The sequence below is a fragment of the Rhea pennata genome, chromosome 17, assembly GCF_028389875.1.
Source record: "Rhea pennata isolate bPtePen1 chromosome 17, bPtePen1.pri, whole genome shotgun sequence".
Taxonomy (NCBI): Eukaryota; Metazoa; Chordata; class Aves; order Rheiformes; family Rheidae; genus Rhea; species Rhea pennata.
Window position 1 is genome coordinate 9410170 of NC_084679.1, and position 15260 is coordinate 9425429.

Below are 15260 nucleotides of genomic sequence, written 5' to 3' on the forward strand. Positions count from 1 at the left end.
CGTACAACATGGCGGCGCTGTGGCGGAGGCCGGAGCGTCTCTTAGGAGTCTCGGGGCTGTGCCGTACGGCGCGGGCCCTCTCAGGTACGCGGCGCCCGGCGGGCTCGGGCCTCGCGGAGGCGCCGTGTCTCCCCCCGCCCCCCCCCCTCCCCCGCCTCGCTGGGAGGGGGCCGCCCAGCCCCTCGGCCGGCGAAGGGGATCCCCGGAGTCCTCCCCGCTCACCAGGGGGCCGCAGGCGGGGGTCTCCTCCATGAGCGGCCCCCCCGCTCCACGGCCTCTCACCCATCCCCCACGCTGCTGAGGGAGCCGCAGGGCGAGGGCCAAACCGCCCCGCAGGCGGTGGCCTGTCCCCTGCGGCAGGGCTCTCTGGCGAGGCGTACCCTCGGCAACCAAGAATGTGTTCTCTAAGCATAAATCCAACGTGGCAGAGGGGTACAGGCCTTCCCAGCCCAAGCGCAAGGCACCGCAAAGCCTGGCACCCACCTCCTCCCTGAGGTGTCAGTGGCTCTGGGAGAGCGCGGCTTGCCGGGCCGCCAAGGCTAAAAAAAACGGCTCGCCTTCGCCCGCAGCTGTGGCTGAGGGGCACCCGGCGCTTCAAGCGCGCGGCCCACTTCGCGCGCCCGGCTCCCGCCAAGCAGAAGCCCGCGGGAACGGTTGCCGGCGTGGTGGAGTGCGCGACCCGGGTGGGAACTGCAGCTGCCATTGCCTAATCGCGCAGAGAGCTTTGCTGGGACGTGGTGTGTAGTCTGAGCTATTTTGCAGTTCTGGATTGCTTTATTTCCTGTGTTTCATTCACAAAACCAGACTGGTTAGTTTAATGATTTTCTCAGATTGCTGTGGGACAGTGATAAAACAGTTTGCTAGTAAAATTATGAAAACCCAAGTCAGCAAAAATCAGTTGTGAAAATAGTATACTTCTTGGTATTTTCTTTTTAACATACCTCTGCCATCTTTCTTACCTGTACCATTTCTCTCTCTCTTTTTTTTTTTCCTTTTTTTTTTCTTTTTTTCCCCTCACATCTCCACAGGAAAGAGCGAGTATGATCTTCTGGTAATTGGTGGAGGGTCTGGAGGCCTTGCTTGTGCCAAGGAAGGTTTGTATATATAAATAACTAACAAAAGCTTTGTTTTAGCTTAAGGTGTGTTCGTGGAAACTGGGAGAAGTGATATTAACAATGCTAAAGCTTTCTATGTAGTATACTTTAGTTCCTGCACATTAATTATTAACTCAACTCTATACTGTTAGTCTACAAATTAATTTGCACTCTCAAAGGGGGTGATCTTGTTTGGCTTTCCTATTATTCTGTTTTGTTTTGTGTTTTAATATTTCTTGTCTTGTCACAGGAACTTGTGATAAGCATTTACTTAACTGTTGCTGTAAAATACTTTCCTGTAGAGATACTGTATTTTTTGTTTATTATTTATTATACTTTTCACTTTTTTATGTGTTAAGATAACAGTCCAATAAGACTGTTTCTGCGAGCTATTTAACTTCTGTAGAGAACCTCCACCTTTGTAACTCTAATGTAACATGCTCAACAACTCATAAGGTTATTCAACATACAGTTTGAGGTTGAGATGTATTTTATTGTTGATGGAAGCTGGAGGCCCTTAGTCCAGGGTATTAAGTGCCCTCTGGAAGATCCACTGGCCGCATGGGCAGGTTGGGCCCCTAGTCTGGTATCTCATATGAGGCAATATGTAAGCCACCTACTATCATCTCCTGTATTGTTGACCTGTGCCTGTGATACTAAAAAATGTTCAGATTTCTGTGTTTCTCCCTGCTCTAAATATCTTTTCTTTTTTTTGTTTGTTTGTTTGTTTTTATTTAAAGCTGCCCAATTTGGAAGGAAAGTGGCTGTTCTGGATTATGTGGAACCTTCTCCGCAAGGTAGAAGCTAATGGTAGAGAGATGCTAGGATAATACTTGCACATGTGAATTAAATGTTTGCCTGGCAGACCAACTTGCTCCAGGCAGCAAAATAGCCAAAGCCACACTGCCTGCTTTGCTTGTAGTATGGTTGTTAGCAGTGTGTGATGTCTGCCATTTGTGGTAGACCTTGCACTTAAATGGATGGGAACACTAATCTTCTCTATCAAAATGTCATTTACAGTTCCTTAAGTGAATGAATTTTATCATGCTGAAGCTTTACTTGTACTATATGTAAAATAAAATCTGCAGATAAGCAAATATGAATGTCTAATGCTTGGATTTTCTGAGCCTTGAAAAAATCATAAGATATCTTGAGTTTTAGAAGAAAAAGATTTAGTTATGTTCTTCATCAAAACAAAATAATGTAAGTAGAGTTAGAAACTGATCTGTAGGAGATAGCAAACTGTGTGCTGTTTCAAAATTTTTAACTAATTTTATGAATAGCCTAATTCCATCAATAACCCAACAGCCTTAAGTTAAAAACTAACCTGCTCTGTTAAATTTCTTTTCCCTTTAGGAACCAAATGGGGACTTGGTGGAACTTGTGTCAATGTCGGCTGCATTCCTAAAAAGCTTATGCATCAGGCAGCTCTTCTAGGAAGTGCCATTAAAGATTCCCAGCGCTATGGCTGGAATATATCCCAACCTGTTCAGCATACCTGGTAAAGAATATTGCCCTTATCTGTGAATGTGTAACAAAAATCTTCCTTTTTGCATTTTTTTTAAGGACAGTTAGGGAGCTGAATTTTGCATTAAGTTGTGTAGACTAATCTTTGTTTAAAAACAACTCATGTTTACTGGTTTAATAGGGTTCATATTATGTTGATTTGAACTTGATAATTTACTTTTATAACAAAAACTACTGTAGAACATTCCTAATTCTAGCAATCGCTTGAGTTGCATCTGAGATGTGTTTTCTAAATTTGTAACGTGATGGTTTAATGCTCAGGTTCTTGTTTTGTGATAGGTCTGTGATGGCACAAGCTGTTCAGAATTATGTGAAATCCTTGAACTGGGGCCACAGAGTGCAACTGCAAGACAAGTAAGTAGGACTTTGAAGTTCATCTTTCTTTCCATAATCAAAGAGCACTTCTCTTTGTAGAATTGCTGATTTGCCTTTGGAATTTCTTGTTGGAGCTAGTATTTTGAGTTTGTAAGTCCATTCCTCTCTAGACTATAGGTACCCTTGCCAGCATATAGTAACATGATTTTTTTTTGTCTCCTTTTTCTTCTCTGGGAAATAGTCCCTGAAAGTGACCATATATGAAAGTTATCTAACAGCACAATGATCAGGGAATGCTCTCTTTAGTCTGGAGAAATTCTACATTAATACTAAATAGTCAGGGTTTCTCTTAAGATCATTTCAAACTTGTCCACCACAATTTACATGCCATATTAATAAGCACATAGATAATACTGTACAAAAATAGTTAAAGTCTTTGTGTTCAGTGCTGACATGGTTCTAAGCTTTTCAAGCGTGCAGGCCTTTCTCTTGTTTGTTTCTGAATTGCCATGTTCCTTCTTTAGAGCAATGATGATAATAGATAATTTAACAGGTACATAATTTTCTAAATAATTTTCTAACTAACTTCTACTGTTATCAGAACAAATCTTGAAGCTGCTTTTTTTTGTTTGTTGTCAAATAAGCATTACAATAAAATAATAATGCTATCAATATGTGGGGATGTATGGATATGGAGCATCTGTCATTTGAAGAAGTCAATAACCTGATTCCAAAACTTGTTGCAAGGTTAGGTACTCTCTCTGCTGTATAGGGCAGTGAACTGTGACGCAAGAATTAAGTGACCTAAATTACATGGCAGAGCTGAAAACAATCCTCTGAAACTAGATTGTTCCTTCCTTTTCTTTTCTATGCCTGGTTTCTGTCCTTGTTAGGCCTTCAAATATGAAAAGACTAGCTAATTCCTTTTTCATTCCTTTTCATCCGCATTAAGCCTGCATGTATGTTACTGCTTTCTCCTAAACAGGAAGGTGAAATATTTCAACATCAAAGGGAGTTTTTCAGATCCACATACAATCCATGGTTTAACAAAAGCAGGTAAAGAGGTGAGCTGCTGTACTGATTTCTGCACCTTAACTTCAGACAGTTCAGGTCTTTATCTATCAGTTTTCAGATCAATTGGAGAAGCTAGAATCTACTTTTGCAAATTGCTTTATGGATTCAGTATCGTTGGAGAGGGAGATTAGCATTTTTATCTAAATAAGGTGTTTAAGAACTTACTTGTTGCCTACTGAGCCCCTAGCCTGTCAGCTAGATGCCATTACTTTTTCCTTGCAGATGAAAACACTGAGATTATTTGTTTTGGTCAGAGTTGTATGGTTTTTGCAGATGCCAAGAGACGTAAAAAGGACCAACATCTACTTACTGGTCAACACATTAGATAAAAATCTAAGAGATGGTTTTCACCTTCAGATTAATCGTAAAGGCACTTAAGTTCTCTAATACAAAATCCTGTACAGGAGTCGTGGATACTAAGTGTGCTCCATTTGACTTCAAGCATCTGGGTAAAATAACAGTGACTGCCCCTTCTACATATTTAGCAAAAAAATGGGCATGTATGGGCATGCACAACTGTTGTTTCCAAATAGTCCTTAGAATCTAGTCCATCATAGAAACAATTTTACGCTTAATATTAAAAGGAAAACTGATAGAGAATGTGTACAAGAAACTTCTGCACTGTTTTATTATATAACCAACCTTTCTTAATGCACTGCTGATAAGTCAGATCAATAGCAGAGGGTAGTGCCAGCTTTCCTATTTATCAGTTTAGCTTGTACATAGCTAAAATCCAAAGACAGGTAGAAGGATTTCATGTGCTTGATTTTGACTGTGTATTTTTGTTTGTAGATTGTTATTACTGCAGAGAGAATTGTCATTGCTACTGGAGGAAGACCAAAATATCCTACACATGTGAGTTATGCTTGCCATTTGACTACTCTAACAGCTTTATTTTGTTACAGATACTAATGAATGTGGAGGATAAAAAAATGTAAACATAAAGTAACACATAAAAGATTTTTGTACTTATGTTGAGTATGAAACAGTTATCCTTTGTATAAAGCATAGGCTTTTCAGAAAAAAAAAATCTATAGAAGATATTTTGTATCAATGTAGTATGTCAGTGTTGCTTAGAGTCATAGGATAACTCTGGTAGGAAGGGACTTCCAGAGGTTACCTAGTCCAGCCTTCTGCTCAAAGCACAGTCATTTATGAGGTCAGACTATGTTTCTCAGGGCTTTATCCAGGCAGTTCTTGAAAACCTGCAAAGATGGAAACTGGACAACCTGTATAGGCAATCACTTCGAATACTTGACTTCATCACAGTGAAAAGGTGTTTCCTTTTATCAACTCAGAGCCTTTCTTGTTTCAGTTCATGTCTGTTGTCTCTTGTCCTTCTGCCATGCACTACTATGAAGAGCCTGGCTTTGTCTTTTTGATAACCTCCTCACAGGTATTGGAAGGCTGCTATTTGGTCCTCCTGAAGTCTTCTCTTCTCTAGGCTGAGCAAGCCCAGTTCCCTCAGCCTTTCCTCCTAGGGCATGTGCACCTGGACATATAAATAAGTCTTTGCTGAGCTTGCTTTGATTTATCTGTGTCTTTTGTGTATTGGGAGGCTGAAAACTGGATGCAATGTTCTAGATGTGGTTTAACTAGTGCTGAGTAAAGGCGAATAGTTGCTCCCATTGGCTAGTGGCTATGCTTCTGTTAATACAACTCAAGGTGCTGATAGCTGTCTTTACTGCCAGTTCTTACATTCTGGATTCAAGATTTTACCTGTCTGTTTGTAGATTACGGGTGCACTGGAGTTTGGAATCACAAGTGATGATCTATTCTGGCTAAAAGAATCTCCTGGAAAAACGTAAGCTACCTTGCCATGGCTTTAATAGATGCTGCTGCTCATACTTTTTCATTACTTTACATGCCACTTTTATGTACCACTTTTTTCTCTTCTGTTTTCCTTCTGAGAGTTTGTTTTGCTACATCAGCTTTGCTCTACCAGCCTTCATAAGTAAATAATATGGAGTATTTTGGTGTGAATATTCTCTTATGAAATCAAATTAAATTTAAAATTTTCACCATTTTAGGTTAAGATAACTTGTTTGCTGTAGCAGTCACGTATGGAAGTCACAAGAGGGCAGCATACACTTAAATGAAGGCTACACTGTTCCTATTTGCTGTGGCTTTCTTAATTAGGAAAAAAATCCAATATAGTTTTATTTATCTTCTCTTAAGTCGTAGTACTTTTGGTAAGAAAGGCAAATGTGGTGAGGCATCTTTGCCATTCTTCTATGCTTTGGAAGCTATTGTTTAATTGAAATACTATTTTTTTTTACATGGAAATAATAAAATACCGTAGTCTGTTCTATCTTTTACAGTACCTAAACACATTAAGATCCTGAATCAGCATAGCACTACATAGCAACTTCCTAATGCAAGTAATTGCTCTAGGAAATGCACAGTTTCTAACGTGAAAGAAAGATACTATGGTTTTTACTTTTCAGTATTGAGTAACTCTAGAAAAGTCAACATATTTATTAGAAAAGGAGACTTATAACCAACACAGTCATGGTATTTTGAAAGAAGATAGAGCTGCCATTCATAGCTGTGACTTTCTAATATAAAAATGCCGTATATGTTTAGCTAAACATCAAATAGATAAATAGGGCTCCGTAGTACAGTTTTAAAAGGAAACTAAATCTGCAGTTGTTTGCAGTATATCAACCACCTCTGCAATTTGAAGAGCATGACTTTGAAAATTGTTTGAAATTTGTTTTTTAGTTTTTTGGTTTTTAAGCCTAAACACAAAATTTATTCCTGTAAGATATTTCTGTGAAAATGTGGCTTTTGTCCAGTTGCTGCTAATGCAAGTTGTAGCAGTGTAATGTGGGAGTCTAGTGTTTATATGTTGCATTCCTAAACTTTAGTCAAAATAAGCCTTGAGGGGCTACAGTAGCATTCTGTGCTTTATCAGACTGTGTCCTAGCAAATGAAGGAGGGAGTTGTTAAAGGTTTGTTTCTGTCGGATTTGTGTCAATTATAAATATTGCCAAGGTTCAGTTTAATGCCTTTTGCTGTAGTGTGAATTGTGTTCTACTTTTTTTCTTTTCTTTTCTCCGAAAATGTATATCTATATACATATCTCTGCTGCAAATTGCATGGCTGAGGGGATATAGAATTGTAGTCTTGCAGTTATTCATATAAAGAAGTTTTTCAAAAGGAAGGAAAACTGTTAACCAATAAACTTAGGAGTCATAAGAAACCCCGGATGTATAAACACTATGAAGAAATTCTCACTACTGAAATGAAAGAACCTAGCAAAGTGAATTAGAAAAGCTATTTTGAAATTTGCTCAGAATGAGTAAGAGACTGAGCAGGTATGAATAAGGTTAGGTCTTACTTTCTAAACTTTTCTGTTAGATATTGACGAAGCTCAAGAACCATCTAGTGTGTAGGAGAAATTGTGAATAATGTGTTAATGGTGTTAAGAATGCGTGCCAATTGGCATCTATTTTTCATCTAAAGATAAGAAAGAGCAAACATATGCCCAAATTACAGAAATTATCATTCTACTCCCTATGAATCTCCAAGAGATATTTCTTTACGGGCAGAATGTATTTTTTTGCAGTGCTTCTCAAGACCTGTAGACTGAAAGAGCGAAAGATCGTCCGTTTACAGATAAATCAGATGTCCTGCACTGGGAAAATTTGTTTTCTACTGTGTTAAATTGTTTGCCAAACATAAAGCCCAGACTGGTAGATTTTAATCTCTTTAGTTTAATCTGTTCCCAGTACGCCTCCAGAAGTTGTATGTTTTTATTATAGGATAAATATATTTTTGTGTGTGAGAAAAGTTGTTATACTGGCTGCCATCTCTGGGGCTAACCCAGCAGCAGCCCACATCTCTACTTTTTGGAAGTTCAAAAGGATCTCTCTTGGAATTGGGAAATGGTGTAACTTAGTTTAGGGTGAGGTATCGGCTAAAAGCCAGAGTTTCACCTAGTGTTCTGTTCTGCTGACCTGGCATTAAAAAAAAAAAGAGAGAGAGAGAGCTATTGCCAAGTATTGGACTTGTTTCTCTCTTGGCAGTATTGTGAAATAACTTCCCTAGGGATATATGGCAAGTCAGAAGTCAGTGGCAAGGCCAAAAAGAAGCCAGATTTCCTGTCCATGGCGTACCTTATACCTCTTAACATTGATTTTCAGTTCCTATGCATGCTCACATAGATACAAAATATTTAATTTTTTTTAATGTATTATATTTTAAATTGAGGGTAACTCCTTATGAAAAGTTTCCAGTGCATGTGAAACTTTTGTGTGTGTTTTTCTATGGATTTAAGTGTTTATGTTAAATATATTTTGTGAAGCACCATACTTATGTATGCTCCTTCAGCCAGGAATCAAGCAAAAAAGGCAGAATACAAAACAGCATTGGAAGTTTTTCTGGAGTGTAGATTGCTATTTCAAATGTATTCCTTCCTGTGATCTGACTACTCTGAATTTTCACTTGTTCAGATTATGTTTTGCAAAAACAGTTTTATTTTGTTGCTTAGAACTGTTGAGTTAATTGAGGAAAAACTGTTGCAGGAAAAGGCCTTTATTTAATGGATTATTTCCATACAACTGTTTTTTCTGCTGGCATTATCTGTGATGTTAAGATTAATTTCCTCAAGGCAGTCAAAAGAGGTTGAATATTGATAAAAGGTGTAGTAAGATTCTGTGACTTTGCTAAACAGGGTGAGACCATGGGTTTCTGATCTAAATTTTTAAAGCAAAGAGAAGTTTGAAAACATGAACACTATCATTCCAGAAAGCAGTTGGCAAACTATGCTTCTTCTATCTCCCAAAAGTCCAAGGTTTTTTTGTTGTTTTGTTTTGTTTTAACCTTTTGGGTTTGGCAGTATGAGAGACATCTATTTATCACAAACAACCCCCCGCCCCCCAAAAACAATCTCCTCATGTCAGACTTTTTTTTCTTTTCTTTTTTTAGATGAAAGTTCTTCAGAAAGCATACATTCATAGGTAGAGAAAACAGGGTCAGAAAAAACCTAGCATTCTGCACTATCTTCATAGTAAGAGGGAATTTTAATGTCTAATCATATTCTTTTTTTGTTTCTTCCCTTGATTAAAAAACTGAAGGTATACCTTGTTGAAGGTATACACAAACATTACATGGAATGAACCTCCAAAATGAGATTTTTAACAGATTTGCACAATGGATGAGCAGCAAAGGCATATGAGTACAACCTGTCCAGCAGCTAACAATCGGTGACTGACTGGTTAATTAGACCCACATTTGCCTCCAGGACAGTGACTGAGTGTGCTGCCTTTCATGGAGCAGACATATCAGAGTAGGAGAGAACTGAGGATATTGTAGAAGAGAGAGGACTGCTGCAAAGTAGAGTGCATATGGGGACAGACGTAGAAACTGCTGTGCAGGAGAGTTAATACTCATCATGAATCAGAAGTGTTGATGGGCAACTTCAGTGGTGTTCTTGATGGAGAGGATATGAAATATGGGGAGAGGTGGGAACTGGAGTTTTATGCAAGATCTGAAGTGATGATTATAAAAGAAAATTAAATTTAGCAATGAGTAAAATCTATAAGTTCTTATATGTGGATCTGTAGTCTAGTTGATAGTTTAAAGCAAGTTGAGAATTTAAAACATGCTTAAGTTCTGCTCGTATTAAATTTTCTTAATAATAATAATAAGTTTATGAAATAGTAAGGTACCTGTAGAACTTTTGAGATATGCTTAAGTTCAGGCATGACTGCTGCAGTGTCTATATATTTAAATCTTGTCTGCTCTCTCAGAGGAGAGGAAAAGGAAGCAGGGTGGCTTAGCATTAAAAAAAAAGAAAAGCAAAAATAATCCACCCCAAATCTCTATGCTATGTCTGCTGATATGCGGTATTTTTTTGTTGTTGTAAGATCATAGTCTGAATTTTAACCTCCAGGTTGGGTGACTAATACACATTTTTGGAGAAGGTTAGCATTTCAGTCATTTACTTAAAGTTTGTCACTAGGATTATGCATACTTGATGAAGGGATGCTGAAGAGCTCAGTGCTGTACTGCATGGGAAACAAATAAAAATGCAAAGCTCTTCAAGTCTCTTCCTCTAGGTAGTCTACTTTAGTCAAGTGTTAAGGGTTTTTTGGGGGAGCCAGGTTGCTTATTGTTTTGCTAAGCTGAATCTTACTCTGATCCCCTGAGCTCACTTGTTATACAATGCTGGACAGTTGAAAGTTCTCATCTCTTAACAAGATTCATTAGCATTGCTTCAGATATTAACTTTAAGAACATTTCTGTTATCCAGCTCTTGCAAAGTAGCCGATATCTAATTGCATCAGCGGTGACTTATAGCATTAATCTAACAAATTACTCTATTATTATCTATAGGGATTGGTACTAGCTTTAGAATTGTCTGTTCTAACATCACCTTACTTCTTCCAAAGAACTAGAGAGTTACTTTAACTAGGTCATCCATATCGGTTTTCTCTATTTTGTGAATTTGTCTTTTAACATACAGTATTGTCCAGATATTTGTTAGGTGGCTGTCTGTATATCCCTTTTAAGTGAGAGGGTTTAAGTCACTTATATTTTGAACAGCTTGGATCTGCCTGAATATTCATCCATTTGCTACTGTAATGGCAACAGAAGAACTTCTTGAGGATATCTGTTCTCTAGAAGTGGTCTTTGAGTAGTCCAGTCATAACTGAAGGATGATTTCATTCCATGAAGAGGACTTAGTATGCTTGTGAAACAATCAAGTTTGTCATTCTGCATTTCCCATGTGCCTTGGAAGAGCTAAGGGTAATTAATAAACAAATTGGCAAGAGAATTTTCTTTGAAGATGCAGCTCCCCCAGTTGCCATCCCAAATTCTTAAATTTGGGTGCCAAATGCCTCTCAGGTTAGTAATGATCTTTCTGCATCCAAGACACAGCACAATGTTGTTTCTATCATGTTCTAATCATGTTTAGGACTTCCTTGGGCATGTTTTGGGGTAAGGTTTCTGGGGAGAAATGGTCCAGGACCAGAATACTCCCAGATCTTCCCATTTTATTGCCATTCTGTTTTGTTATACTGACTGTCTGGAACACAGTGGTGCTGAGAGGCCCTGTAAAGACCAGGCATCTATTGCAGTGGGCACTGAGGAGGAAAAAAAAAAAAAATGTGTCAGTTTCCACTCCAGTTCTTCTAACTGAGGTATATCTTAGAGCCTAAGTGAAATATATTTTGCTTCATCTGCTTAGCCTTTAAGAAATATTTATGCCTCTTAACCTTGCTATTTGCTCTGACCTTTTTTTTTTTGTGGCTTTTTTGAGCTTGTCTTTCAGAATGTATATTTAAATGTCTCTTTTGCAATGTAAAAATGATGCTATATTTCTTGTTAGACTATTTACTTTTTATTTTTTTAATAAAATAAGCTTGAATGAAATCTGACACAATATACTGTTTTCTTTGTTGTGATTGATAAGTCATACTCTTTTTTCCCATCTAACAACAGCAGATTTGCTGCTCATACCCATAATCTTGTAACCATACATACTTCAGAAAATAACCTCAGTTGTGCAAAAATATGCACCAGCTCATTCCATTGCTTTATTCTTTCTTTTTTTTTATATATATATAACAGGTTGGTTGTTGGAGCCAGTTGTATCCTTTGAAAAGCTGCAATGATTTATGATTCTAAGCAGAATAGTTGTCTTTTTTATAAAAGCTTCATTTTCTGAATGCCTTTGCTCGTGCCCTGTACTTAAGTTGGTAATACACAGTAACAGTTTCGTGTTGGATATCATTGTGGGAGTTGACATCAGCTGAGGATGAATTTTGAGGGCCTTAAAAACAAGTCTGTATTGTTTTTAAGTATTCTAAGGCTATAGATTTTTATTGAATAGACATCAGAAGCATGTGAAGGTATTGTCTTTGAGGAGAAGTTGATTTCTTTAGGAAGAAGGCCCACTCGTGCACTGCCCTCATTTCAGCTGCATTTATATGAAGTTTATATTTCTTTGACTGGTATTTCACCAGATGTTTCACTTGAGTGTGCTGGTTTTCTAACGGGCATTGGATTGGATACCACAGTCATGATGAGAAGTATTCCACTTCGTGGCTTTGATCAGGTGAGTACAAAACATATTATATCCCTATGTATATATACATATATGCACATGCACACATGTATATGAAATAATACAAAAGATGTGCTTGGTAATTGTTGTCTCCTAAAGACAAAGTGACCTTGTCTTCTCCAAAGACTTACTGGTAGGTGCTTTCTGAAGAGTAACCAAATAAATATTAGCTCTTGTTTTGCTGTTATATCTATCTCTTGATCTTTACTTCAGAAAAATAGATTTCCCCCCCACTTCTCTTGCAATGCTTGAAAGACCAGGAAGCAAGGGAGAAATTTGGCTTATCCCACTGTGAAAAGCATTAGATGATCTCTTTAAGATAACCTAGATTCTAAAAATTCTAAAAATTGTAAATAATGATTTTTAAAATAAAGCATTGCACTTAACAGGAAGTAGTTCAATGTGGAGTTCACTATATGAACAAAAATAAATCACTAAGCAGAAAGTTTAGTAACATAGGAACTGGAGGTCTTGATCTTATTGCTTTCAAAAAAGGCAGACAGTGGCAGTCCTAAAAAGTGAAAAAAATATGTGGTGGACTATCAACCCTAACCTGGAGAAAATTAAAAGCAAAATCACTCAGGCAAAGACGTTAAAACATAAAAAATGTATTTGAAAATTGGGAAAAATTTAGAGATGTTTTTTAAAAGCCAAGTAGTCGTGATTGTGCTGGCAAAACCGAAAGCAGTTTTGGCCAGAATCCCATTCTGGTATAATGAGAATAAAAGCAATTAAAAATAATAAAGGGAAAAAGCAAAAAAAACAGGTGTCATGTAGGATTTGTGCAGCATGTAGATTTGCTTAGAGAAGTGATAGCTGGTGGGGTAGCAGCTTAAACACAAGTTATTGGATCCAGTAAAGTGTTATTTGGATGCAAGTCTGTACTGTGTGTTCTACAGGTTAAATGGTCTATTTGATGGCCTGATAGTCCCCTTGGTCCCTAAATTTGTAGGCAGAGTGCTTTTATGGGTGATTGTAGATTTTTTTTTTTTTTTTTTTTTTTTTTTTTTTGCATCAGCACTTTCAAGGAAAGATTTCATTAGTGTCCTTACAACAGTGAAAGAGTCCTGGGTTTTCACTCGTGTCTGAGCTGAACCTATTTTGATGTTTCCAAGAAATTTCTTCTTGGGCAAATAACCTTGGAAAATTTCAGCTTCAAAAGTGAAGCCTTTTTCAAATTAATCACTTGAAAATAATGTTTCCAGAATGGAAACCAGTGCACATTGATTTAATTATTCCTGATGTCATGAATCAGGATTTTTTTTAATGCTTAATTGCAATAGTGCAAAACATTTACATGCTGAAGTTGAAGAAAGAGTAATAAAGCTGAGATTTTGTTCTTAAGAACTGCTTTGCATGCTGGCTGTAGGAAAACTACTTCTAAAGCGTAACAACACAGTGTATGCTTTGTTAGTCTGTTTAAGATAGGTGCTCCCAAACTCCTATTTTGAGGAGGGAGTAGTGCAGTTAGCAGCAGCAGTGACAAGTACCACCATGGGCAGTGACAGATTCTGGTTGCATGCCAGCCACTACCACTTTGAAGTGGCTTTCTTAAAACTGGTGGTTTGCATACTGGAGTTTGCAAAATTGTACAAGAATGTATCTTGGGGTTTACTCTCATCTTTGAAGAAATCTGTATCTGTAATAGCATGAGTTATAAGCAAGCAGGGAGTAGTGTGTGAAGAGAGTTTAAGTGGTTCATGAAGCACCACAGAGCAGGGCTAGCTCCAAGAACTTGCATGCAGGGAGAGTGCATTGGAAAGCTCTAAGTTAGAAAGGAATAGAGAGAAAATAATTTTATTCAGGCTATAACCACACTAAATCTAATGGAAAATGATTAGTGAGTTACTGTGTTTCAGAAGAGAAATAATGCTGTTGCTTTCATATTACTTAGTCACAACTTTGAAAATGAAGTTTTGTAAGCCAACAGCTTGCATGTAGTTCTTTTGTGTGAGTAGTTTTGTGAGAATAGCCTTTAAATAATAAGCATAACCTATGAAAAAGTGCAACCTAAATTACTACAATCAGGAGCAATGACATCTTTGGATAAACCCGGCAATGCGACACTTCACTACTTGACTGCGGTGTGGCATTATTTCAAACAGGCTCTTAGGACAAAAGTGTTATTTCCTTTTGTAGTAGATCTTTCCAGGAAATCTTAATGAATCATAGTCTTTGCAGCAGAATGACAGGTGTTAGGGCAAGGGGAAGTATTTTTCTTCCTTGGCTTTAGAAAAGTGTTTAATTCCCTTCATGCTACCAGAAAATGGTAATTATAGCAATGTTAAATTGCATTTGCTCTAGATGCTATTTCTCTATAAGCGTCAAATTAAGTAAAAGACTTTTGATACTTGTCTGATATTTTACCTTAGTGAAAATAACTTGAATGTTCTTAGGATACAGGGATCTCTTCAGCAGAGGTGGAGTTGCAGATCTCAAATATGTAGTGACTCAATAAATCACAATGTGTTAGCAATGCAACAGTAACGAAGTGATACAGAATGTTTGAAATGCAAGATGTATTTACTAGATTTTCATGAAGACAACTGAAAAAGTTTTGATTAAAAAGACTATATATCTTAAGTTTAAACAATTTTTTTCCCTAACTCAACAGCAAATGTCTTCTTTAGTAACTGAACACATGGAATCTTATGGCACAAAATTTTTAAAGAAATGTATCCCAACCAAAGTTGAAAAATTGGAGAGCAACAAATTACAAGTCACCTGGAAAAATACTGACTTGGGCACAGAAGAAACAGATTCCTTTGACACGGTGATGTGGGCAGTAGGTAAACTTGAGTATTTTAATGTTTATTCGCAATGCTTGCTATTTTGAAAATGAAGTCCCTTGTTCTTTTTTAAGATTAAGCCACTAATCCTTTTAAGATTTTTTTATTATTATTATTCATTTCTTCTATGCCTGACTGGTTCACTTACAATCTAAGTAACAATGGAAGTTACAGTGAGTGAAGCAAATCCATGTGATTACTTATGCATGAGCTACAATAAATGTGTGACATTTTGCTCTTTCTGATATTTACTAGAGAATGAGAACATGAATTTAGCAACTCCTGTGGTGCAGTCAATGTTCTCTAAGTCCGCACTCTGACTTACTCATTTAGCTGTTCACTAAAAGTTTCTATTACCCTGTTTAAGAAGGCTACCATTTCTTC

At 37.5% G+C, this 15260-nt stretch overlaps 1 protein-coding gene across 3 annotated transcripts in view; it reads left to right on the forward strand.

Moving 5' to 3' along the window:
* The first annotated feature begins 1 nt into the window (after nt 1).
* Nucleotides 2–15260, forward strand: part of TXNRD2 (thioredoxin reductase 2) — a 38054-nt gene continuing 22795 nt past the window's right edge. For all 3 annotated transcript variants that reach the window (XR_009960215.1, XR_009960216.1, XM_062590580.1), the window contains exons 1-11: nt 2–84; nt 1029–1094; nt 1835–1891; nt 2451–2595; nt 2901–2975; nt 3922–4000; nt 4803–4865; nt 5744–5814; nt 11592–11611; nt 11987–12078; nt 14702–14876. Coding sequence is in view for 1 of the 3 variants with exons in the window: in XM_062590580.1 (XP_062446564.1) it covers nt 9–84; nt 1029–1094; nt 1835–1891; nt 2451–2595; nt 2901–2975; nt 3922–4000; nt 4803–4865; nt 5744–5814; nt 11592–11611; nt 11987–12078; nt 14702–14876 (919 nt within the window). In the remaining 2 variants the exon portion in view is untranslated. The remainder of the gene's footprint in view (nt 85–1028; nt 1095–1834; nt 1892–2450; nt 2596–2900; nt 2976–3921; nt 4001–4802; nt 4866–5743; nt 5815–11591; nt 11612–11986; nt 12079–14701; nt 14877–15260) is intronic.